This window comes from Bactrocera tryoni, chromosome 5 (assembly GCF_016617805.1).
Source record: "Bactrocera tryoni isolate S06 chromosome 5, CSIRO_BtryS06_freeze2, whole genome shotgun sequence".
NCBI lineage: Eukaryota > Metazoa > Arthropoda > Insecta > Diptera > Tephritidae > Bactrocera > Bactrocera tryoni.
In genome coordinates this window covers 7,806,660-7,833,448 of record NC_052503.1, presented here as the reverse complement: position 1 = coordinate 7,833,448, position 26,789 = coordinate 7,806,660, and the positions used below count along the sequence as shown (strand labels likewise).

The 26,789-nt window shown below is 38.5% G+C and overlaps 4 protein-coding genes across 16 annotated transcripts in view; 1 reads left to right on the top strand and 3 right to left on the bottom strand.

Moving 5' to 3' along the window:
• Nucleotides 1-2,415: 2,415 nt before the first annotated feature.
• On the top strand, nt 2,416-3,297 carry LOC120777354 (cuticle protein 70, isoforms A and B-like). The gene is made up of 2 exons (XM_040108609.1): nt 2,416-2,427; nt 2,519-3,297. The coding sequence occupies exons 1-2, from the start codon at nt 2,416-2,418 to the stop codon at nt 2,855-2,857; spliced, it is 351 nt and encodes a 116-aa protein (XP_039964543.1). The 3' UTR covers nt 2,858-3,297.
• A 1,746-nt stretch (nt 3,298-5,043) lies between these two features.
• LOC120777519 lies at nt 5,044-6,083 on the bottom strand. The gene is made up of 2 exons (XM_040108888.1): nt 6,005-6,083; nt 5,044-5,902 (listed from the first exon to the last, which is right to left on the bottom strand). Exons 1-2 carry the CDS (start codon nt 6,011-6,013, stop codon nt 5,549-5,551), a joined length of 363 nt encoding a protein of 120 aa, XP_039964822.1. The 5' UTR covers nt 6,014-6,083; the 3' UTR covers nt 5,044-5,548.
• Nucleotides 6,084-11,925: 5,842 nt separating this feature from the next.
• LOC120777465 (peptidoglycan-recognition protein SB1) lies at nt 11,926-12,821 on the bottom strand. The gene is made up of 3 exons (XM_040108789.1): nt 12,697-12,821; nt 12,289-12,627; nt 11,926-12,221 (listed from the first exon to the last, which is right to left on the bottom strand). The coding sequence occupies exons 1-3, from the start codon at nt 12,731-12,733 to the stop codon at nt 12,040-12,042; spliced, it is 558 nt and encodes a 185-aa protein (XP_039964723.1). The 5' UTR covers nt 12,734-12,821; the 3' UTR covers nt 11,926-12,039.
• A 10,444-nt stretch (nt 12,822-23,265) lies between these two features.
• The window catches only part of LOC120778132 (phosphatase and actin regulator 2), a 220,740-nt gene continuing 217,216 nt past the window's right edge, over nt 23,266-26,789 (bottom strand). For all 13 annotated transcript variants that reach the window (XM_040109846.1, XM_040109845.1, XM_040109843.1 and 10 more), the window contains one exon: nt 23,266-23,496. In XM_040109846.1, the coding sequence (XP_039965780.1) occupies nt 23,481-23,496 (16 nt within the window). In that variant the 3' untranslated portion in view covers nt 23,266-23,480. The remainder of the gene's footprint in view (nt 23,497-26,789) is intronic.

Genomic DNA, 26,789 nt, shown 5'->3' with positions numbered 1-26,789 from the left:
ACTCCACGCAAATTCAGGTACATATAAGGGATACTTTGTAAGCTGCTCCGGCAAATTAATACAAGGTCTAGAGTCTTTTTCAAAGGCTTTAACATTCCAGTAACTGTTTTCACCATTCGTTGCCTTTTCGAATGTTTTGAACCCTGACATGTATAACACTTTATACGAAAACTCTTTTGCTCTTCTGGCTTGAGTTCTGTTCTTAAGTATATCACGTTGAATTCTAAGCAAGATGGTATATGGGTATATTCTGTCTATATTATATTAAGCTGGTCTAATACTTTAATGCCACTTGCTTGCTCGATACCTAGAAGCCTTTTTTTGACAGATCACACGTGGGTCGTGTCAAGCTGTCATGTTATTTTTGTTCCGTATTGTTTGGCATTTCATCATGGAAAGACAAATCGTTCGACTTTATTTTGGAAATTCCCGTTCTGTAAAGAATGTGTTCGACCGAATAGAGCAAGTCCAGCAGTGAAGAAAATATAGCAGTGGTAGTTGAGAATGTACACCGTGGAGAGTCTATTCTGTGCCGTTCGCAGCATCTCGGACTGACGTGTGAAACGACTTGGCGCATTTTACGCCGATATATTAAATACAGTAACGCTCTCTGTCGAATCCAGTCGGTGTGCGCACGCTCCGAAGAAAATCACTCCTATTACTTTCCGGGCAGACCCTGTGGAAAGCGTAGAAAATACAGCTTGTGCGATAACTGAAGCCGACTTCCCCAAGCGGCATCGCTTCACTCTATGAGCTCTTAAAAAATTCCAAGAAGATTCAGTGATGGGACCCATTTCTGCTTCAATGTGTGTGTAAATAAGCAAAATTGCCGCATTTGGGACAAAAAGCAACCCGAAGAAATTGAAGAGCTGTCATTTGAACCCGAAAAACCAACGGTTTGGTGTGGTTTGAATCATCGGTCGATATTTCTACAAAAGTGATGCCAGTGATACCGTAACCAAGTAATATGCGACCGTTATCGCGCCATTATAACCGACAATTTAATGCCTAAGATTGAAGCTCTTGATCTCGACGACATTTGATTTCAACACAACGGCGCCACTTCGCACACAAAGCATCAATCAATGTATTAATTGAGAAAACACTTCGGTGAGCAAATAATTTCACGTTTTCAGGGGCCTCCAAGATCGAGCGAAGTCACACCGTTTGACTTTTTCCTTTGGGGACATGTAAAGTCTTAAGTCGATGCGGACAATGCCGCTTTGATTCAGGTCTTGAAGCAAAACATTACCCGTTTTGTTCACCAGTTATCAGTCGAAATGGTCATTTGAGACGGCAACGTACGGCCAACAGTTTGAAGAGACAATCTTCAAAAAACAAATACCAAAGAATGTTCAGGGAACATCGAAATGGATCACCCTTTATAATTAAGTATATAATTTAAATAATTTATTTTCATTAATTTCACAAAAGCATTTGATCCGTATGATATAATATGATATATTTCACCAGAAGAGGGAGGCAGCTGCAAAGGGGGCAACATAGTGAGGCGCTGTTAATTGCGCGGGCAAAGCAGTTGCGGCAGCAAAACGAGCAACCACGGGGGAGCAGCGGCAAGAATTGGAGCAGCGGCGATGCCATTGTAGTTGCGAGAGATCACTTGGCTGCTGGTGGCGGTCAACACTGGGACTGGAGCAGCGCAAGTCAAGGTATTGGCAGCGGTGAGACCAGGTTCGGCAGCGGTGCATGCGATGAGAGCAATGACAAAGCTCTGAAATTAATTGAAAAATAATTGTAAAAATAGAAAATTCCGTTAAATACTTACGAATTTTAACATTTTATTTCATACGTTTGGATTCGGCGGTTGCTAGAAGGAAATGTTATTTTGGTTTTAGGAATATTTATTTATACACTCGTAAATATATACCAAGCAGATTTTTTGCACAGCCTAATATTGTTGTTTGCGGTGACTCATGCTTGCTTATTGAATTTCAACTTGACTAAACATCAAACCAAAACAAATTTATAAAAAATCGAGGCACAAACTCGGCGGGCATTCCTCGGTGCTTCGCGCTTGCGCATAACAAAATTTCGGATAATTTACAAGGGAGTGCGTGTGTACATTTTAATTTAGTTCAAAAATGTAATGCAAAACCCAAACAACGAACGACAAGGCAAAGTACAACTGTGGCATTGAATTGCAATGAAGATTGTCCAAATAACTGTGTAGTCAAATTCAGTGGCGTTTTGAACGAGCTATTTATATTGGAATTGCATTATTTGAAGGGCAACTGAGTTGAACTTGAAAAATAGAAAAACCAAAACAATTGTTTTGGAGTAAAGTTGCATGCGTCGCTTTTGTATATAAAAATGGTGCACAACTTGCAAGAAGACATCAGACAGTCATCAACTAAAGTTCAAGACGCAGCTCAGCTAAGCTAAATCACACTCAATATGTTCAAATACGTAAGTATTTTTGCTAAAATATCACTTAGCTAACATTTAATCTTACTAAATCGCCAATGCTCATATGTTTATTCTCTTTCTCTTACATCAGGCCGTTGTTCTCTTCGCCCTCATCGCCTGCGCTGCCGCCAAGCCTGGTCTCCTTGCTGCCGCTCCATTGGCCTACGCTGCTCCCGCCGCCGTCGTTGCCGCTCCAGCCCCAGTGGTGACCGCCACCAGCAGCCAGGTGATCGCTCGCAACTACAATGGCATCGCCGCTGCTCCAATTGTTGCCGCCGCTCCCGTAGCCGCCCCTGTGGTTGCCCGTTATGCCGCTGCTGCCCCTCTGGCCACACCACTGGTTGGTGCACACTACGCCGCCGCTCCTTTGGCTGCTCCACTCGTCGCCCGTTATGCTGCTGCTCCTCTAGCTGCACCGCTTTTGTGGTAAGAACCGAGTATTGAACGTTATAAAAGACTGATACTGATATGTATACCGTTGTAAAATAAATGCTTAATATATTCTGAAGAAATAATTGGTTACTGATTTGGCGAACTATAGAAAACTCAAGCATTTACGTTCAAGAGTAAGAGAGCCCAGATCCTATGCAAGGAGAGGATAGCCATACTTTAACTTCTGTAATATTAGTGATCTCAAGTTGTGCGTCTCGTCGACGATCTTTACAATCTTTCTTGTTAAGGCACGTTACCAAACGATGTTCGAAACAGTTGTTAGAGTCAATTTTCAGAATAGCCTTCAACGTGTTTAGCGATTCACGTTTTTTGTTTTTAATTGACTCAAATCGGTTCCGCCGGAGAGATTAATTGAGTTTCCTTAATAGCCAGAAGTTGCACGGAACTAAATCAGGCGAACACGGCGGTCAAGGCGCGATATTGATTGAAAGTTTAGCGAAAAATTCGCGAAGAATCACTACAGTATGTGACGGTGCACCATCGTGGTGCAAAAACCGAGCGTTGTCGGACAATAATTCCGTCCTCTCTTTAAGCTAACTAAATGCAAACGACGTATAACACTCAATATATTCCTTGTCGACAGTTTCTCCGCTCGGAAGGAGTTCGGGGTGCACAACACCTCGAAAATTGATGAAAACTGCCAACACAACTTTGATTTTTTATCCGCTTTGACGTGATTTTTCGGCTTCAGCTGACTTTTGGCACGATATTCGGCCGATTTATCGTCTGTTTCTGGGTCGTAAGCGTAGATCCAAGACTCATCGCCAGTAATAATTCGTTTCATGATATTCTGGTATTGGAAAAGCATTGATTCATAGACGTTAACGCGACCCTGTTTTGTGATTTTGGAACCAATCGTGCTTCCACTTTTCTTAGACCCAATTGATGTTTCGAACTGGTCTTTTTTGATCCTCCCGATATTCCAACAATGCCAGTAAGATCTGTGACAGTTAATCGTCGGTTCTGCAGCTTCAGATGGCCGTCCTGGACCTGGTCGTTGTCTCGACCTTCTTCGAATAACATGTACCAATCAAAAGCATTTGCTCGCGACAAACAATTATCATCAAAGGCCTTTTCCAACATCCGAACATTTCAGCATCCGAAATTTGATTCCGTATACATAATTTAATGGAGCTTTATTGTTGTATAACTTCACTCATCGTAATAATCGCCGAATGCACGTAATGTACTTCAGAAAGACAAGCGTACACCAAACACCAATGAATATTTTACGAGTATTGTGACATTTGGCAGAGATAGCACTGACGGTCATACCAACCTAGAAGTAAAATGTCGGGAAATGTGTTTTCGCACGAAATTTGAATGAAAAAGTCTTACTATTTTTTGCCCATCTCTGTACTGTTGAACTTGATGAAGTTCGACAGGTATTAATGTATCCACAAGCTATTTGTAACTACATGAACCGGATTTTAGCTCATGAATTTAATTTTAAATATATGCGAAGAGAACTGTTCTAAAAACAAAACAAAAAACACAAATGAATCAGGATGTATAATAAAACCTTCGAAACTCCATCTGTTATGTACGCATAACATACTCAAAAAAAAGGATGGAAAATCCTGTTTGATGGCTTCGTTTATTTTATCGTTTCGCAAGGTCCCTTATGTTCCTCTTCTATCAGGAGTGAGAGGAAAAAATTATCGAAAGTTTTCGAAGACATGAAACAGAACTAATTTCTGATATTACTTTAACCTCCTTCGGTTGAAAGAGAAAGTTTTGATGTACAAGCTGCCATCTTTAGGCCATCGGTAGGTTTAAGAGCTCCATAAAAATGCGTATTCGCTATTATTGGAGCTCGTTGAGCGTGGTAAATATTTTAGCACAATTGAGTGACAGAAAGTTAACCGCAGAGATAGCACTATCCTTGGTCACAGCTTTCAAATAACATTATGTCGACTAATTTTGTTTCTGTGTCATACTGGGTTGTTTCGATCCCTGATATGTTGCTCTCTGTACAACCAATTTGAAAACCTCACTGCTACTGACTCTCTTCTGACCGGAGCAATAGGTTGTTCAAGAATCAAAGTGCAGCTTGCTTGTTTTCGTGTTAAATCACTTTTTCACATCACTAGACTATATAAGAAATATGAGGCTAAAGCTTAAGAATGAACAATTTTGAGACTTTAACAAAACAACAAGCAATTATGTCAACCCATACGCCACAGCCTGCCCAGCCTTCGTCTTCTTAGTATATGCGTTGCTTAGTTCGTTTACAGTTATTTATTTAAATGCAAATATTTAACCTATACAAGTGTGTATGTGTGCGTGTGAGTACATATTTCATAACATCGTATTTAGCCGCTGCCTGCCACAGAGATTGCATGCCACACCAAAGGACACACGCGCCACGCCGTCGCGCTGCTTCAAAGCCCACACGTTGCACGGTCGCTCATGAACCGCCGTCTATGCTGCCACATCAAGCCAAGTGCAAAAATATTGCAGATAAGAGTGCACATCAAGCGGCTGCTTCACCGTTACATAAAACAAACTCAAACTCATCAACTCAGCAGCGCGTATCCTGGCAAATCCGCACTTCACCGCACGCAGACACCCACACACACACACACACACACACTCATACACCCGCACACACATGCTGGCACCGGCTCGCGCCCGCATGAGCTTTGCGCATATTAGCGTTAACACATCACCGCCACAAGGCCGTCGTCGGCACAGCGGTGCCATAGCCATAAGTATAGCCGTAAGCCGGGTAATAACCGTAACCGTAGCGGTAGGTCGTCGCCGGATAGGAGTAGGAGTAGGGATACGCGGCTGGCACATAGCCGGCGGGCACGTAGAGGCCATTGTAGTTGTGCGCGACCACTTGATGGCTATGCGCCGTGACGACGGGCGTTACAGCGACCGTGTAAGAGGGCGCGGCCAGGACAGCGGGTGTGCGCGCGACGGTGGTGGTGCTGGTGGTGATGCCATGTGGAGCCGGCTTGGCCACAGCGCTGCCGATGGAGTGCAGGAGTGCGCTACAGCAAAGCAAAAAAATGAGCTGCGCGCGGTGGTGGTGGGGAGGTAGAAGTGAAAAGCGAAAATTGAAATGTTGAAATTGAGTAATTCAGTTGATTTTTGAACCATAAAATTTAACACTTACATTTTTCATATTTTTAGGAGTTGTTGACGCCCGGCTGTGCTTTTCGTGATTTGTGATTTGTGACTGCTGGCGCGGCGCTTTGGCTACTGCAATGGCGCGCACTTGGTCACCGCGCATTTTATACTACAAATTATCGGGTGTTAACAGCGCGTTGCTCATACGCCCCGCCACACACACACGCCCCACCTTAATGGGCACAGCAACACTGCCGCCGCAAGCGCTTATGTATGCGCGTGTGTGTGTGCTTGTGAACCCATGCATGTGTGAAATAAATCAAAATGAAATTGCTACACCCACTCACACACACACACACATATGTATACGCGCGCGCTGAAGTATTTGCATAGAGCGCATTTGTTGCTGCCTCATGCATATTGCATGGCAACTATTTCCTTTCCAATCGAATGCGATCGAAGTGCTGCAAGTGCTGCGTAATGCCATGCAATCACATGCATTTGTTACACATCTGGAGTGGTGTTGCAAGCAATTTGAATGAACTTGTTGCGCGCCGTCCATTACTCGGCTGCACACGCTTTGTGCGCTCATCGCATGCGGAGCACGTAGCGCTGCAGCTGTCATATTTGCAATCGGAAAGCAAAATTGTAAACTGCTGATATCCAAAATATTTATGCATATCAACATAAATCGCACACAATATTTTGATTTCGCTTAAATGAGCGCGCGCGCCACACATTCCCACACATTATACAGACAAACTTCGGTTTTCGGGAGTGCAGTTGGTTCGGCGGGGCGTATGAGTCTGACGCGCGGTCTTAGCCTCAGTGCACTGTGGTGCCGAGAACCGTTTGTCGACTCAAAAACTTATATACAATTTCCCCCAATTATATTGCTACTTTATCAATAGAACTTTTTTATAAAAGTTTGTATGAATAGAATGCAAAAAAAAAATTAAATGAAATACACAAAGTACAAATTTGATATTTATATCAATGTTGATCACTGTTGTTGTTGTTGTAGCGATTGGATAAGATATCGTCAACATCATCCAACGGTAGGCCCAGAAAATGTGCTCTTTCGACGGCGTCGGACCAAAGGAAGGGGAGTGTCAGATGATTGGGTTAGCAGGGCATGCGAAGAGGTGGCCAGTGTCATGCGGGGACTCATTGCGCGCAGTACATATAGTTGATATTTCAGGGTCTATACTGGACAAGCAGAAATTTAACCTGCTACAGAATCCAGAACGAAGTTGCACAGAGGTCACTCTCGTTTCTTGCGACAACTCGAGCTATTCGTCTGCAATGGTTGGTGTTTTGACACCAAGTACACCATTCATTGGGAGAGAGTCGGTGAAGGTGTTAATGGCTCCACTATGAATGGCGGTCAGTGCTTGCCGGAAGTTAGTTGCGTCGAAGTCTGGTCGTGGGTATTGTTTGATGTCGTCAGCGTAGTCGAGAAATGTCCCCTTGATGCTCCCAGGAGCCGGTACCGCTCCAAGCTGTTGACTGCAGGGATGATTTCTGCGAAAGCACCTCAGCAGAAACTGCTTGGAGAGGAGTTCATAATGCTGCTTAACTGGAAGCATATGGGCCTACTATGTAGATGTTCGATAGGAGACATCAAGAGACATCTTGTTCCGACAACTTTGGAGCTTCCTCATATGCGTTTCACTGCATCCAGGCGACCATACTGGTACGGCACACATATACGGACCGGCCGGAATGTTGACTTATATGTTGCCAACTATGTTTCTTTGTTGACTTGAGGATTTTGTTGCGGCTCTGACTTTAGCGATAATCGCGGTCGTATGAGGAGTAAAAGAGCACAGACTGTCGAAAAGTGGTTCTTTGATATATTTTGACATTATTTTGCAATCACGCATATTTTTCACTTTACTGTCTGATTGAGTTTGCGATTTTTGAAGTTATCTGCTATTTGTACACACCAAACCACAGTGCACTGTTGTGTTGCCATTGCATTTGCATGCGGAGATGAGTTATCTAACATTCGCTGCATGCGAATATGCATGTGCGAGTGTGAGTGCGTGCGTGTGTGTGTGCGTGTGGCTGTTGTGTTTTGATTGATGTGGGATTAGTATTGATGAGCATGCATTTGGTCACATAAAAGCATGCCGTAACACTTTCAGCTGTCAACAATTATGGCAACTAAGTGCTGCGGCTAGAATTTACAAGCTTTGCGCGCTTATTCGGAGCGCTTTTCGACATTGTGTGCCGCATACGAAACAAGTCAAAAGCAATTGCAACAAACCGAAGAATTTCAAAGCCTTTGCGCAATGCCATTTTATCATTGAGTCATTTCTCGGTTTCTCGGTGGGTGCTTTGCAATTAACCTGGCTGTAATAGCGAAAATGAGCTGCAAGCGATATGAATGAAATAAATAATGCAAATATTTCATTCACAATCATTATGGAATCAAAGTCAAGCATGAAATGGTGGAAAATGTATTTTAATGAAGTAAAAAGTATTGAACGTCGTATTTACACATATTTGAAGAAAGCAAAATGGTTAAATAAGGTAAGCCTGCCCCTTGTAGTGCATGATATCACTGCATGTACACACCACTCAAACCGGCGCAATATTGGCACACCAAAGTAAAATTCCAGGATAAAATTATTATTATTGTTATGTAAATTTCAATCTATTTAGAATCTGTTTAATTATACAAAAAATCACTATCCAAATTTCATTAAAACAAAATGACGGTGAATTACGGCAGTATGACATTAAATAAATAAAAAAAAATGTATACATTAGTTGAACTGCAGAAAATGTCTAGAGCAGGGCACCCGGGAAACAATAGAGCATCTCTTGTGCACTTGTTTCGCATTGGCAAGACTACGCAGTAAGCATTTGGGGTCCCCACAGTATGATACACTGAAGGAGATGTCGATAGTGAGGCCGCAGAGTCTGTTAAAATTCGCGTCAAGCGCAGGGATTCTAAAGGATGACTACTATTCTTGGACCTAGCGACTGAACTCCATCTAGTATCGCAAAGGACCTACCAGATTAACCTACTCTAACTTAATCTAACCTACATTGATTTAAACGAAAAAAAACGGAACTTGAACCTTTACAATATCCTTGGGTGCAGGTAGCAATGCTCATGTTGCCCAAATCTCTTAGAAATTTAAGGATCGCTGCCTTATACTTAACTCCGCGACACAATCTATCGCAGGACGTGCATGAGCCAATTATAAACAAATTTGGTAATCAATTAATTTCTAGTGGTGACTATAATGCCAATGACACATGGTGAGCACTTTTGAGTTATGTTTTAGAACAAAGGTTGAATGTGTCATTCAGCTGGTAAGCTAACTTACTGGTCAACCGACCTAACGAAAACGTTCCAGACGTGCCAGGCGTTCTTGATTTTGCTATTTCGAAAAGTTTTAATTCAAGATACAGACGCTCTTCCACCTGATCGGATCTCCTAGCTGATCACAGCGCAGTTCTGTTCGTAGCAACTACGCCGTTACTCGCAATGAATAAACCTCCAAGAGTACTTGCTACTTGCTAGAAAACAATGCGAACCCCAACATCGCCATTTCCTCTGAAAAATATATCGACAATGCTGCCCATATACTTATAAGTACGCCACCACACAGAGCGTCCACAAGCGGGACAGACATCTCTGCTCAAATGAAGTAATCAAGAAGCTCAGAAAGAGGAGACGTCTTCGGCAGGCATGCAAGTCAGTGGAAACCCTAATGATAAAACACTTCTAAAACGTGCTACAAAGGAGCTGAAGCATGTTATCTGGAAATTGCGCAACAAGTCGCTAGAGGCGTTTCTTGCATGATTGTCAAGCTTTTTAACGGAATGCTCAGACTTTGTCATTTCCCATCCCGATGAAAATGTGCTGAGGTTAATTTAATTCTTAAATCCGAAAAACCTGAACATCTGCTTAAATCTTATCGACCAATTAGAGTAAAATTACTGAACAAATTTCAAAATAGATCAAATGGTTTGTTTTTTTTTTTGTTTGGCAAAAATTTTAATATTACCCGAAATTTTGGTCATATTTAAGAAGCCAGAATTAGATTTTGGATCAGATCAAAAAGCTATTAAGACGTTTTAGAGAGAACTATATGATATACTATAGAATATGCAAAAAAATATGTTAGTAATTCGGATTATTTTGCAATTTGGTTGCTATTCAAAGTAAAATTAAAATTTGCATACGTACTGTACTTAACTCAACAGTTTAAAAGCTAATGTAGTTTTTCCCATTGTTGTCTGTGCTAAAACAGTTAAGAAACAAGAAATTTCTCAGTGGCTCAACAATTGTGGCGGTTTGGAAGCCATCACAGAGAAGCAAGAAAAGCTGCAACAGTTTCAGAGTCGCTGGATAAATAATGTACACTGAAAATATTTATTACTTCATAACTGTGAGAAAAAAATTTCGAATTCATAATAACAACCTAAATGACAATGAGATGAATGAAAAAACAACAAGTGAGGAAGAACTAAGCTCGGGTGTAACCGAACATTTTATACTCTCACAACATTCAAGGATGAAAGCCAGCACATTGTTTTTCGAATTTTAGTCGTATATCTGACAGGTTAACCAACATTTTCGGGGAAAAAATCGGAATAGCTACTAAGGTTTAAGGGAGCTTGAATATAACAGGTGATCCAAGTAGATGTACTTTTTACAATGACTTTTTTGACAGATCACCCGTAGGTCGTGTCAAGCTGTCATGTTATTTTTGTTCAGTGTTGTTTGGCATTTCATAAAAGAAAGCCTGAACACGATTACAAATTGTTCAACTTTATTACGAAAATTTACGTTCTGTAAGGAGTGTGTTTCGCGAGCTTCGCTCGGCCTACTGAGCGTACTATTAGCAACACCATCACCCATCTTGAGATCCAACATTAATTTTTGGATAATATTCAACCGAATAATCAACGTCCAGCACGCAGTGCAGAAAATTTAGCAGACGTAGCTGAGAGTGTACACGAAGACCGTTGAGAGTCGATTCGGCTCGTTCGCAGCAACTCGGACTGACGTATGGAATTACTTGACACATTTTACGTCGAGATCTTAAATTGAAAGTATACAAAATACAGTTTGTGCAAAAACTGAAGCCGATCGACTTTCCCAGGAGTGATCGCTTCTCTCTACTGTCTCTTGAAAAGTTCCAAGAAGATACGAAGTTTTCGAGTCAAATTTTGTTCAGCGATGAGGCCCATTTCTGGCTTTATGGATATGTAAAATAAAAATCAAAATTACCGCATTCGGGTCGATGAGCAACCTGAAGAGATTTAAGAGTTGTCATTGCACCCAGAAAAAACAACGGTTTGGTGTGATTTGTAGACCGGTGGAATCATCGGTTCACATTTCTTCAAAAATAATGCGGGTAAGGACGTAACCATCAATAGCGACCGTTGTCGCGTCATAATAACCGACTATTTGATGCCTGAAATTGAAGCTCATGATCTCGGTGACATTTGGTTTCAACATGAAGGCCTCACTTGCCACACATCGCATTAATCAATAGATTTATTGAGAGAACACTTTGGAGAGCAGATAGTTTCTCTTTTTGACCCTGACGATTGTCCATCAAGACCGTGTGGTATCACAAAGTTAGGGAATCTCGAAATGGATCACCCTTTATATATGGTCATAAGGCAGCATACTTTAAAGGCACTATTCGTGCAGAGCCTTATACGGATACATTGTTTGGCTCCTGTTTTGTATACTGGAAAGTGAAAGAATCTTGCCTCAAAGGAACCAACGAAGCAACGGCTGGTAAATACGGACTCAACGCACACATACTCTTATCTACAATACAACTGTTCTAGTATGCTATGTCTGTACAAAGATATATATATTCTCAGATACGTTGCTATCGTTGAAGCTCAAAGCATGAAATCTCACTTTTTGAACACCTCTATCACCTCTGACTGGCGACTTGCGACTTGCGTAATAAAAGAAATGTCTTATCTGTCTTTAGCTAATTAACTATATAATATTTATAATAGTACAAAATACAATCATTTTCATCACATGCTTGACACTAAGATGACCGAATATAGCGCCATCGAGAGCGGCATTTAGAGACTCTTCCAATGGGGCCATGTTTTGATTTCGTCGTACAAACGCTGTCCCGGGCAGGCAGTCGCCTTGGTTTGTCTGTGGCCCAGCACTGTGTAATTGTCCTTCAGATAACCCTTTTGCACCGCATGTGCCATCAGGTCTTTGGCGTTCTGCAGCATTGTCTGCGAGGGTGTCGTATCTGAAAGCGAGCAAAGAAAATGTGTGAATCAAATAAAGCATTTCCCTATCAATTCATAGAGACTCACTTTCAAAGTTGCCGATGAAAACAATGCCAATGCTGTTGCGGTTGTAGCTGGGAGCGTGCGAGCCCTGCAAGCCGAAGCCACGGCCTTCGTAGATGTTGCCATCGCCGGCAATTATGAAGTTGTAGCCGATATCGCTGAACTTGCGCCGCTCCTTGTGATCGGTCTGGATGTTCTTGATGAGGCGCTTGCACTCCGTCTCGGTGCTGCAACCGTTCGGATTGTCCGAATGGTGAATGATGACATAGTCGACCTTTCCGGGTATGCGCGCGGGCGAGCGAGCTGGTACCGCGTTCCAGGAGCTGCGCGGCTGGATTCTGAACGCAAAACAGGCGGGAAGCGCTGCGAAGTGAGTAATTGATTAACTTTTAGCAAATATTTGGCAAATAATAGCAACTAATTTGTGCTTACCGATCGTCAAGATCACGAAACGCAGCAGGTAGGTCATTTTTGAGTAGAAATCAGAAAAATATTTGCGAATGCGGCGCGCTCACTTTTCGACGACGTCAAATGCTTGACTGATCTGCCGCCGCAACCATCGCCACTTAAATACACTTCAACTCAAGCTCCGACGATTGCTCTTGAGGCTGGTGATAAGCAGCCGCTAGTGCCTTATCAGCCAGCTCCGTATGTAATCGCATCTGTGCAGCCGAGCGAACATTTGTGGGGAATTACCTCAGCTGTTTTGCGTTTAATTAGCTTCGAGTAAACTAATGAAACAAATCTGCAGTGCTGATGATGCTTTTCTTTTTTTATTTATTTTTTATTTGCACTTTTTTCTCTTTGGTTTTTGTTTACGTTTGGAATATGTATTTTGGAGTTTCTTCGACGTCGACTTCATTTCGAAGAATGCTCGGAGGGGAAGCACGTGCGCCGCTCCGATTGAAATGAGTGACGACATCTATGGGCGCCGAAAAAGTGTTTTTGTTTGTCCGCGTGTGTGCAGAGGTGTGCAAAACATTGCTTGATCTGCGAACCGGTGGAATCGTAAACACGGAAAGAACATTATGCGAGCGCCGAATGCAAACCGGTATTTTAGCCATTCATTCATTGACGCTTTCACATTTGTCCATATGTATGAATGATTGTATGTATGTGATCACTTCGACGAGATTGGGAATTATTAATTGTTTTAGTGATTTTATATTTTTGCTGCAAAAACCGTTTTTTAATGGATTGAGTGTTGTACCAAATAGGCTAATTAAAATAAAAATAAATCTGTAATATTTGTGATAAATCACATTAGAAAATTTTTGATGTACAAATGTGTGATAATACAGAACGGAACCAAAGTTCGATTATATTTGAATCTATAGTTATATAATGAGTAAAAAATAGCAAGATTTTTGGTTAAAATTTCTCTCGAAAACCCATCGAAATAATCATTAGTACTAAACACTAACACTACGCTTGCCTTTCTGTACATAAAGAGCATTTGGCGATTTTTACGATGAGTGAAATTTTTCAACAAAGAAGCTCCATTAAATTGTGTGTGCGGAATAAAATTTCTGTGCCGAAATATAAGGAATGTTGGAAGAGGCCTTCGGTGATAATTTTCGGGAGCATGTGCTCTTGATTGGTACAAATTATTCAAAGAGGGTCGAGAACGCGTTGACGATGGAGCACGCCCTCGACGGCCATCAACATCAACCGATGATCAACACGTCAATAAAATAAATAAATTGGTGCTTGAGAATCGATGATTAACAGAGATCTTACTGCATTAGTGAAAACCATTTTGAAAGATCATTTGAGCCTAAGAAAACTGAAAACAGCGTCGCGTTAATGTCAGGGAAACAATGCTTTTCAACTACCTGAATATCATGAAACGTATTATTACTGGTGAGACTTGGATCTTAGCTTACGACCCGGAAATAGACGGTCAATATGCCTAATATCGTCGTAAAGGTGTGTCGAAGAGGAAAAAACAACGTCAAAGCAGGTCAAAAATCAAGGTTATGTTGATAGTTTTCTTCGATTATCGAGTTGTGGTGCACTACGAATTCCTTCCGACCGGCTAAACTGTCAACAAGGAATACTATTTCAGTGTTATAAGTCGTTTACGCGAATCTTTTACCAATTCTATTCTTCAACTGTAGCACAACATAATTTGTTTCTCATTACAACACAGCCCAGAATTCTTCTGATATAGAATCTTTGGGGGAACTGAGAACGCAGAGCATGAAGGAACATATATACTTGTAGGTTCGTTAACAAGCGATGGGGGAGCAAGAATATGGGGCAGTTTGACACCCTTCCAATTACCATAGTTTGTAGTTCTAATCTAACATCTAATTTGTAACTGTGAAGAAGATGAATTAGTTAGAACAGGTACTACCCTACAACCAGACTATGGCAAAGAAAGAATTTATAGGCATCTGACTAGTAGTAGATATTTAATCGACGAACAAGTTCTAAATAGGGTTAAGTCTCGTCGAATTCAACCCCTGACTTGCTCAATAAGCAAGCAAAAGTAGTAATGAAGGTGTGTATATGGCCGCACATGCAGATAAGAGCTGTAAGGCATGATATAAGAACTCTAGTAGGAGTGCTAACAGGTCAATGTATAATTGGCGGGCATGCCAGCAGACTAGGAACGTCATACAATGACTATAGTAGAAGCTGTCAGGAGATAGAAGAAGAAGAGACTATAAAATGTCTTCTAAAGCTCTATATAGAAAAATAATCGCAACTATAGGTTGAGGATTTCTTGACCACGTTTTGGAGGTTGCATCGATAACACTTTTCGTACTAATGAACTTCATCAGAAGCACGGGGTAGTTCAGAGAGGATAAATAGAGAGAGGGAATTTTAGTCCCGGTGATATCAGCTGCGTCATTAGGCAGCGACCTTATTGAAAGGCTCTGTATCTATAGGCGCAGGACTTTCTCGTTACAATTAGAAGCTCGTCCTTAGAGAGCCTTTTTAGAGGTGTCCATCAACCAATGTTTCAGTGTAAGAAGCAAAAACACAAAAAATAATAAGAATAAAAACATTCCTTTTGTTACACCCACCCTGAAGTACATACATACATACAATATTAGAACAAATTCCATGGTCTTATGTTACAACAGTTGTTACAGGCGAAAAATAAATTGCAACAAATAATTAACAAATGCCATTTGGAATAGGTAATGTACATACAGTAACAGTAACATCTTATTATTTCCATTAAAATTAAATGAATATTTTGTATGATTACTGAGCGCAGAATTTTCTCAAAAATGATCTCGATGAGTCCTTCGATCATTTCGACTGGTTACTGGTCAGTCCAAAACCGGAATCGAAGCGGGATTGTCCGCATAGACTTTAGACTTTACATATTCCCACAGCAAAAATTCAAACGGTGTGATATCACATGATCTTGGTTGCCAATCGACCGGCTCAAAACGCGAAATTATCTGCTCACCGAAGTGTTCCCTCAATGAATCCATTGATTGATGCGATATATGGTCTTGTTGAAACCGAATTTCGCCGAGTTCACGAGCTTCAATTCCAGGAATAAAATAATCAGTTATCATTGCGCGAGAACATTGTTTTTGCTCTTCGTCCCAAATGCGGCCGTTTTGCTTGCCATTGAGTCAGAAATTGGCTAGAAAAAATTTGCGGTAAATTTCATATATAACTATTTTTTAAGAAAACAACTCCACAAATGCCTCAGTTAAATACAATATGTTTATTTAAATTTTATCTGTTGTTTTTTTTTTCTTTTTTAATGTGGTTTTTATTCATTTTTCTTACAATTGTTCATTTTTCATTAATTTTATTTTTTTTATTTTGTTATTGTTATTGCTGTTGTTTAATAGTTACTCATTTTGTTTTGATGAATATTCATACAGTAGAGAAGTATGTATGTATGTATTACAACATGAACTCTTCTAATTTGGTTTTGCAATTTTCGCAATTTATTTGCTCTCATAGAAAAGGTTACACACTCTTACAGGACAATCGCAAATATTTGACAATTTTTTGTATGCAAATTTTGCAAACTGCCTTCAATTAAATTATTTACGTCTGCTTTTATCACTTCTAACCGTTCCAATCTTATCAAATTGCTTCTACAAAAACATTTACTGAAACACCGGCGTAAAGTGTGTGTGGGTTTTAGGGTGTTCTAACAAAATTTCGACACTACGAACCACATATCAATGAGCCGCGCTATAATTTAAACATCTACCTTTCTTAAAGGCGTTGGTTGTTGGGATTGCTGCTTCTAATATTGGTAATTTCAAAAACCATTTGAGGAGCTGGAAATCGGAGGCTCTCTCTGAACAACGCCTTAATATGTTATACTTTATAGAGATAGAAGTATAAAAATTATAGTTTGTGTTTTGTAGCAAAATACCCGTCAAAGTGTATAGAACAGTTTTCAAACTTCATCATCAATAATTCATAATTTTGTTTTTTCCCGTTTTTTGAAGGAGGCTGTCCTGTTCTTATGATTTTCCATCGCAAAGCCCGAAAGCTTGTTGGAATTCCATTTATTTTATCAGTATTTTCAGAAACTCGGGAACTTCGGATTTTGCGCACATAACGTAATCTTATACATACCAACACTACATAGACGAATTGACTATGAAAAGCGTACGAAATCTTATGCTCCATATATGCTAACTGAGGCTAAGCGCATAGTGTTAGAAGATAGGCAGCTTGAAAAAGCAAACATGCTCCATTTATTCTACGGTCGATCCACTCATAATCACAATTTTGCTTATTTTAATTGTTTGTTTCTTTTTCTTTTTTAGAATATATTTACATACATATGTGTTAGTGATTCAAGCCTTCATAGCTGCACCTGTGCACTTTTTCTAGTGAAAATATGTTTAGAAACCCTCTTTTATATTTCTAGCTTGTTGGGTCTACATTCTTATGCTTATATGTTTTTAGATACTACCAAAAGTTGTATAGAAATACTTTAAAATACTGAAACTTTTTAATGTGAAGTTTTTCGTTATTCTCTTTAGTGGTTATTTATTGTTGTATACGATAAATCGATAATTTTTATTCGATTATTTTTGTTCTGTTATCAAATATATTTGTTTTCAATCTGTTAAAATTTTTTTGACTCACTTTGAAGAGTTGCTTGCCACATACTTATATTTATACCTAGAAAGCCTGTCCATTCGTTTACATTAACAGCTCTATTCTATATGTCAATCAACTTTACCAGAAAATGTTAGGCTGCAGCAGAGTATGTTAACATATGCATGTCTGTAGTGAACCATATTCAAAGGCTGTAGCGGCGAATGTTAACGTTTTTCTGGCTGCAGTGAGCATTAACATAATGCACATTAACATAATGCACATTAACATTCTTTGAATATACAAAATGAAATGGTCGCTGAGGCGAGTTTACTAACAAAGCAAAATTTTTTTGTGAATTATAATTTATTTAAAAAAATGTTATTTTTACAAAGTTGCTTGCAGTTAAAAAAATATTGTATTATTTGCTTATGTAGTCTGTCCAACTTTTAGTTACGCAGCTTTGAGTTTAAAATTTGCTTTTATTTTAGGTTATATAATAATTATGCCAATAGGAAATTAATTTTTGTAATATTTTTCAGTTTTTAATTTTCTCATGCTTCTGAGTTTAGTATGAAGATATTATAAGTAAGCATAGTATGATGATGTATGTAGTTGAAGCGGTAAAAGAGTGAAAGAAGAAAATGAGTTTTTAAATTTTATAACAGCTTCGAATTATTTAACGAGATCTACAAAAACCAGATGCAAACTAGCGAACGAGATTAGTTAATGAAGGGAACGGTTAGGGTTTCAAGGTAAAAAAAAAGACTTTTATGTGAATTTATTTCTTAAATATGGATTGAGTAATTTTATTCGAACCTTTTCTACATTATTGAGCAGACTTTTGCCAATATTGTGTAGTTTTTAATACAGAAATATTGATGCCGGTGACAGAGCTTTCTCCAGAACGTCTTGGAAAAAGAACAATTAGAGGTGTTCACCATAACTCGGCTGGAAAATATCCGAAAATAAAAAACCAAAAAAAATTAGTCAACTTTTAGCCAAATATTTCCCTCAATGTTCTCTGATATTTTTATTAATTAAAAAATTTTTGGCGGTCATTTAAAGTCTAAACTGTTATTCTCCACTAAAAATTCCGCCATTTTGTGGGTGGAAAACAACCTTAATGTAAAAAAATTACTAAACAATGGGAGCCTTTATTTTATATGTCAAAATGTGTAGAAAGTTTGAAATGAATCGGAAAAAAAACTTAAACTAGAATATTGTCGCAATGTCTGGAACTATGGAAATTGCGGCTGTATGGATTTTTTTTTTTTTTTTGAATTTCTAAACTGTAAAAATATGCAAGAAAACAATTTTAGATATTTAAAATTTCTTGGCTAGAATACCCTCTTAAGCGGCTTATGTTTACCAAATGTATGGAATTGGTTTCGAAAACAGTTTTAGAAGATTAAGAGTTTAATAGAAATATATAACTAATATATTAAGTCGCTTGGCTTGAAAATTCAACTCAAAATATTTTATTTTTTTTTTATTTCTGACAAATAACTCGAGGTCTAACTATGAGCTGATTACCATCACATAAAAATACAAAGTTTTTCAGAATTTCAAAATATTGAGGATCGAAAGTGCCATTCTCGTCGGTAATCGCCGTTACTATTAAAAAATTACTAAATATAATTAAAATCCACACATATGTATGTAAAAAACTACCAGAAACCGTACACTAATTCTTCTGCACAATGCTCAGCAGTGAGAAAACATGCCATAGATGATGATGGTGGTAGAAGCAAAGCAGTAAATAAAAAGAGAAATTTTAATTTTAATTAAATCAATTTAAATGTTTATTGTTTTTATTTTTATTTTCATTGAATTTTTTTTCTTTTCGTATCTTGTAATAGTACAAATCTTTGTCAATACTATCAATTAATTATATTTGCATTTACAGTTATGTATTTATGCATTTCTGTGTATGTATGTATGTATGTTTATTCATTATCATTTAAAATTTATCATAATGATCAATTGTATTTTGTTTTGCATTTATTTGCAATATAATTTTTTCACTTGGTTGCTACTCTCCTCTCCCCACCTACTATTCGCTCTCTTTGTATTTAACGTTTAATTACAATTAAATGAATTTTAATATATCTTAAAATTAGCAATAATTACATTTCAATCGAATATGATTAACGGAAAGTAGCGCTTTTCTTTACTAATTACACAAACAGTTTTGGTAATCGCAAAAAAAAAAAAAAATTAAAAACGAAAAAAAAAGAAACACAGAATTAACAAACCTAATTATATGTAAAACTCGTACAATTAACGATATGTTAAGAAAAAAGTAGTTCACTGCTATAACAGTACAGTAGTCAAGTAGTTATTGACACAATATTAAACTTAATAAAATATTTGTGGGAGCAGAACTCGCTTGTCGGCTTATTGCTTATGACCGAGCGGCGTTTATTTGTTGTTGCAAAGCTTCAACACTCCACTCTACGCTTTTATTTTAACACATTTTCGCTACAATACTCGTACAAGCGCATTTACGAATTAATATCTGGTTCTGCGTTGACTTCACAAATGACTTTGTCGCCTTCTGCCTCGTTTCATACACAAATGCACATACTAATTTATGTGTGTGTATGTGTTAATTTGCAATTTATTTAAACAGTTATTAATATGTTCTGTTTTTTGCATTTGCGAAATGCTCACACATAGCGGCATATATGATATACATAAGCAAATATTAGTAAGTGTGTATGTTTGTATGTTTAATACAGTTATACAAAATATTAAGCAGTACTTTTTGCAAGAAAATCCAATCAAAACACAGCTGACTCTATGCAAAGATATGCAGGTACATACTTGTATATGTATGTATGTTTGGCCTACGCCGTTGTAATTTTGTACAATAAATACGTATGTATGTATGTGTGTTGATTTATTAATTTTAATTAAAGCTAACAAATATGTTTGTAAACAGAAATATATGTGTGTATGTCTGCGCGGTGTGCACTTTTAAATTTAAAATTGTTTTTCTCATTTGGACAATTACTTATTTAAAAAAATATTTTTAATTTACAAAAAAATTAATACAAAATTAGTAAGTAAAATATTATGGAAAATACAGAAAAAAACGAAACAAAAAATACAAACAATACAAAAAAAACTGAATCTTGAAGCAAGAACTGAATTAAATTTCTAGAAATCGCCTCAGCTCGAAATATTTCCAAGTATTATTATTTTAATATTCCTGTTGTGGCTTGTTAATGTTTTTAAAATTACTAGGAAATCCATGTTCGTCAATAAAAATACTAAGATCACGCTACAAGCGAGTATGTGATATATTTGAATGTTTTTGTTGTTGTTACTGCCCAAATCAGTGATTTATAAAATTAAAAAAAGCAAAAATTATTAATTATTAACATGACAAACTCAGCGCCGCTCTGCAAAACAATCAAAAATTATTTTCCTGTAGAAAATAACGTGTTTTGCAAGCTCTGACTCCAGCAATGACAGCACATAACGGTTAAAAAATTCTAAAAAATGTTGCTGTTTTAGTATTTAGCAGCGAAATTTTGCCAAAAGCAGCACTTACATAATAAAGCAGTAGCTAATTTAATTTGGAGCACCGCTTGGAAGTAAGAAATTCTGCCCTAAAAGCAGAAAAAGTCGCTTAAAAATATTTTTTAAAACTTAAAAATTTGTTTTTTTTTTTTTCTTGAAATTGTGGTAACGAAGCGGAAGAGTCACTTGCTTGTGTGGTTTTGTTTATTCTGTTATTTCTTGCATGACTTTATATACAAATGGAATGTAACTTAAACGCTGCAAGGGCCCAATTGGCGCCACCGAAAATTCACTTTATTCAATATTATATTTATGTATATATTAATCGTCAAAGTTTCTTATTCAACTAAATGTGGTATAAATTTGAGTGTTTTGCTTGACTTTCTGCAGCATTGCATTGAAAGAAGCGCTAACAAGCCAAATGTGTAAACCTTTCACGACTCTGATGAAAGTAAATAAGCGTAAAAAACATAAAAAAAAACAACAACAAACATTTATAAATTTAGTTTCGGGTTCCAAAACACGCAACAGACCCGGTACTGAAGCTCTTTCTATGATAAAATTTACTTTTCGGTGCCAAAAACAATCTACAGACGCGGTACCGTAAGAAACTATATGCTAAGCTTTTGGCAAGGCTTGCCTGCACATTACAATAATGCCGATTCGGAGTATACGATAACACAAAGAACACGCGCTCCAATTTCTCGATTCGTTTATTGGGCCTCACTGCAGTCACCACAACAAACTCAATCTTCCCATTGCTTTAGACCGCCTTCTCGCACACATCTTCTGTTTCCTGCTATTGACTTCGCATAAATGTTCTGTTCCCTTCCATTGACTCGAGCATAAATGTTCACAGCACTTCAAATGTAAGTGTGCGGCTTATATTTGCCTCCTCAACGGTGCTTCAAAGTTCTAATTTAACATTTCTTTTTTGAGTCTGTCATTGCTGTGAGTACTTTTCGGTTTTATTTGTTCTTAGAGATATTAAGTTTACAAAACAGATTTATTGTACGAATTACAATTACGTTTGCTAGTTACAAATTACATTTAGAATAGAATACATATGTATATATAATGAAATATTCGGGGCTCGCATTTTGCGGGGCATGTAAACAAGCGCTACAAAAGACAAACAACAATGCAACTTAACATAAAGGGCAAGTGGAAAATGCTGCTGCAACAGTTTCGCAGACAAGTGCTGGTGGAAAACTTTGCGTCATGTCGTCCAATGAGCGCCCGGCTGGACCCCTGCTCGCTGCTGCAATGTAAATAACAATAATATGCTTAAGTGTGCTTCAAATGTCCGAAAGTGCGCGCCGGCATAATGGACAAATTAAAATTCTACTGGCTACTGCTTTATATTGTTGTAGTTGTTGTTGCTGCTGCACAGCTGCACCGGCATAATTGTCATTAGTGGCATTACTGCTTGCCGTTGCCGTTGTTGTTGCAGTTCGAGTTTAGTATCGCCGCTGTTGTTGTTGTTGTGGAAAATTACTATCACCATGGCGAAATTCTTTGCATAACTGCTTTAGTTGTTGCTGGTGTTGTTGTTGTTGTTGTGGCCGTATGTTTTTATTGGAATGGATATTTTTTGTGGCACTGACTCGTCTGTCTAAACTCGTGCTGAGCAATTTGCTGCCCACACACACACACTTTTCTCCCGCCACAGCATGGCACTAAGCTCGTCCGTCCGTCCGTCCACAGCACATTTGCTGTCCTGCGCGGCTGCCGTCGTGGCGCTAAGTGGATTTGCTGCCGTTCTGCCACAGCGACGACAAATAAGCAGGTATTTAGCGCTGATGCGCATTGCTCAGCTCCCGGCAAAGCCGGACAAGCTGCCGTACAAGCGTTGCTCAGTAGCACTGTTGTCCATTTTGTTTGTGTACTTTATTATTGTTTGTTGTTGGTTGTTTTTGCTTTCGTTATCTCGTCTGCTTTCGCTGCAGCTGTTGTAGTGTTGAAACCCCAAATGCTAAATCGTTAGAAACTGCTACTGCTGTTGGCTGTTGCTGTTGTTGTTGCGTTTGTTACTGTCACTACTGTCGTCAACTTTATGCTATTATTTATTTACTTATTTATTGGCTTTTGGTCGCCTTACTGCCTTAGCGTTTATACTTTAAACTTCGCGCCTGCTAACGGCTTCTTCTATGCTTTAACTTATTTTCAGTTGTTTTTGTTTTTGTTACTTTTAGCGTTTACTAACTTTTTACTGTAGAAATAGAAATTTATTTGCCATTTTTTGCAATTTGTCTTTGTTTTCTCCTAACCTCTTCTACTCTCATGCTCATTTCCTTTCAACAATCTAATTCACATTTTTTCTGTGTGTTTGTTGTGTTCGTTTTTTTTTGTTTCAATTTTGCTTTGCCGTCTTTGAGCATTTCATTTTTTCAATTTTTTTTAACCATTTTTCTGTGAAGTTTTGAATTTTTTTTTTGGGAATTTTTTTGTTTTTATTTTCTTATATTTCATTTTCTCGTTTTTATGCCATCACGCTCGAACTTTTGCTGCTGTTGTTGTTGCTGCCGCTTTTGCTGTTCGAGCACAAAATTGTGTTGGTTGCATTTGGAAAATGAGTTTTTCGCTGATGTTGCTGCTGACGTGGCTGCTGTTGCAAGTGTCGTTTGCTGCCCTTGCATTTGTCATGGCCGATGGAACCTGCCGCAAACCGCATCGAGAAAAGAAAGAAAAGAGTTAGGTTAATATTTTATTGTTTTGAATAGCGTAAAAACTAAAGAACTTTTAGGAATACCAAAGTACGCGCAGAAATAGCAGAAGATCCCAAACAAGCTGCCACTGGCCCAGTGGGACTGTGGCAAAGTCAAGTGTAAAGTTCTAGATGAGACCAACGAAAAAACTGTTTGGCAAATAAGTGCATAAATATGCTTTGAAATTCAAGTGGAAACTTTCGAAGACGTTGCAACTTTCAGTAGTGAGATTAACTATTTATTACATAAACTAAAATGACGTACAGAAAATTTTTAAAATCCTATTTGTCAAAACCATGCCTTCCATTTGTGAGCGTAAATAAAATTGTAGGGTAAAGAAGTCTTGTTTCGAGTTTATTTTCCGAAGACGACTACAGGTGACACTTACTTCTCCATTGTCTAGCCTGTGCAAGAGGGAACCTGAAACATCTCGGTAGTCTTAACTTCGGCCTTCTAAAAGACATAGCCGAAACTGTCATAAGCCGTCTCAACAACTTTATGATAAGCTTAAAGACTTTGTCAAGTCGTAGGGGTCTTATGATCCAGTATAAGGAGTTTTTAGGTACCACAGCGTATCCGCGTTCGAAGCTGTTAAAGTGAGATCCCTCTCAGGATAGATCTAAAATAACAGCTGACACGAACAATACGAGCATAAATATATCGCCTAACCCTGACACCTAAATTATTCAATAATGTCGGTCCAGGTGCTGAGTTCGAGATGTTAGGTTGACTTTGTTTTATAGTGCCCTATTAAAAACCCCAAAACTTTGGTAAACCTTTAAGCGACCCAAACCTTGAGTCAATGACCCATATAGAGGTGCTTTCAATAGGACCCTATAAAAGTACATAGATCGATAGGGACAGCAAACGACGTCATATTTTTTTCCGCTCTTTGAGATTTCTCTTCAGTAAGGTTTGCTTTTTCATCATGGGAAAACATATTATTCAAGAACGAGTCGAATTTATTAAAATTTATAACCGAAATTCGGAGTCCGTGACCTCAACTTTAAGAACTATGTATGTACCTTACAGTTACAAGCGGAAAGCACAGGTAGATAAACCGTTGTATATGTAAGAGTGTTGAAGCGCTTCACACAGGCACAAACGCAAGCACTTTTCGAATAGAAATTGAGTGCGCTCAGCTGAGAAATTGCCTAACGTCCAGCTCAACTGAAGGGTGCAGCGCTTCGAGTAAATCGAAAACCGGCAAAACGACAGTTTTGAGAGCTCAATTCAATAAGAACAACGAAAATAAATAAATAATCCAAGTTAAACAAAATGGTTGGCATCTGCACTAAATTGAACGGAGAAATGGCAGTTGGAGGAACAAACCCCAAAGTAGGTCGATTGACGAGCTACCGCCGAACCAGGAGGTGGTTGGGTTGAGAGCAAACGCTGCTGCCGCGTTTAAACTGTAATTTTCTTACTTCCAATACAGTATCAAAGGAAGTTAATTTAAATGGGTTTGGGTTGCAAAACTGTAATCGGCTTAAATTGGCTGTCAGAGAAGTTAATAGAAATTGTAAATTGGCAAATAACGGGCATGTGCCGCCATATGTAAGCGTGTAGGCAGACTGTAAAGCGAAAGACAAGGTACAAACTACTTTTTGCCATTTTCCGCTTTTTATACACTTAAATAGTTATTTACACTAAATACATGAGTACATACAAAACACTGACGGGGTGGGAATGAACAATTGGGTTCTCTGCTTTAATGGTCAGCCTCATTATAATTTGCAAACTGTTTTGGGGAAATTTGGAGTAATTTTCATTTATTTATCATACTGCAAGACAATTTCTTTCGGAACGCATTCGTATATTTGATGGCGTACGTGCTCAAAAAGTGAAACATGAATGTGTGCCTGTTCGAGTGTGTAGAAGAATGCGCATGAAGGTCGTTTGGGATGCACTGCAGTCGCTGGCTTTATTTGAACAATGCATTTAACGACATTCCCGTGCGATGGAAGTTGATGTGCCTCCTTGCCGTACTACACATGCTCCGCTTTGAGTGTCCTTGCTGTAAAAGTACAACGGCACTAGCTACAAAATCTCGAATATGCACATATGGTATATAAAGGGTGATCCAATTCGAGTTTCCCTACTTTTTTATAGAAAAAAAACACAGGAACTTCAAATTTAATGGGGAATGTTTATTATCATTCGAAAGAACATACTTTGGCAATTATTTTTCGAAGATTATATCTTTCAAATGATGGCCGCGACTACTTCTCAGTTGGTTGATCTGTTGGGACCAATTTTCGATGACTCGTTAGAGCATTTCGACTGGTCACGACAGTGTGATATCACACGTTCTTGGTGGTCAATCGATCGGCTCAAAACGTGAAATTATCTGCTCTCTGAAGTGTTCTCTCAATAAATCCGTTAATTGATGCGATCCGTGGGAAGTGGAGCCATTTTGTTGAAAAAAATTTTGCCGAGATCACGAGCTTTAAATTCAGACATCACACAGTCGGATAAAGGTCGCCGTTGACGGTTATGTTCTCATCAGCTTAATATTTGAAAAAATATGGCTGGATGATTCCACCGGCCCACAAACCACACAAAGCCGTTGTTTTTTCTGGATGAAATGGCAGCTCTTGCATCTCTTCAGGTTGCTCTTCTTCCCAAATGTGGCAATTTTGCTTGCTTACATACCCATAGAACTTTTCAAGAGCCCATAGAGCGAAGCGATGTCGGTTGGGAAGTCGAGCGGCTTCAGTTGTTGTGCCAGCTGTATTTTGTACGCTTTCAATTTAAGATCTCGACGTAAAATCGAATCGACTCTCGACGGTCTTCGTGCACACTCTACTTGGATCACCCGTTATATCTTATATTCTATGCATTCTTGCTTGGTTCTGCAGAAACGTTCGCTGTTGCCTGAAGATAGCAGAACCAGTATTCTTTATACCGGAAGCAGATTTGCGGCTTAATTTCGAGACCAAAGCTTTATATTTCTTATTATGCCGTTAAAAGCTTTTACGAATTTCAGCTTGCATGCTTTTGGAAATGGCTTCTAAAAATATTTGTATATTTTGTAATAGTCAAATAAAAAAAAATTTAAATATAAAAATTCAAACTCAATAAATTCTCGTGTTTTCTATTTTAGCCTCAATTCTTAAATCTTCTTAGATTGAGATTGGTTAAAATTTACACAATGTCCAATTTGCACCATTGACTTCGTACTTCTTCGTATCCTTTGTGCTATTCCTTAGCTTCAAAAAATTTATTGTTATATAGAGAAAG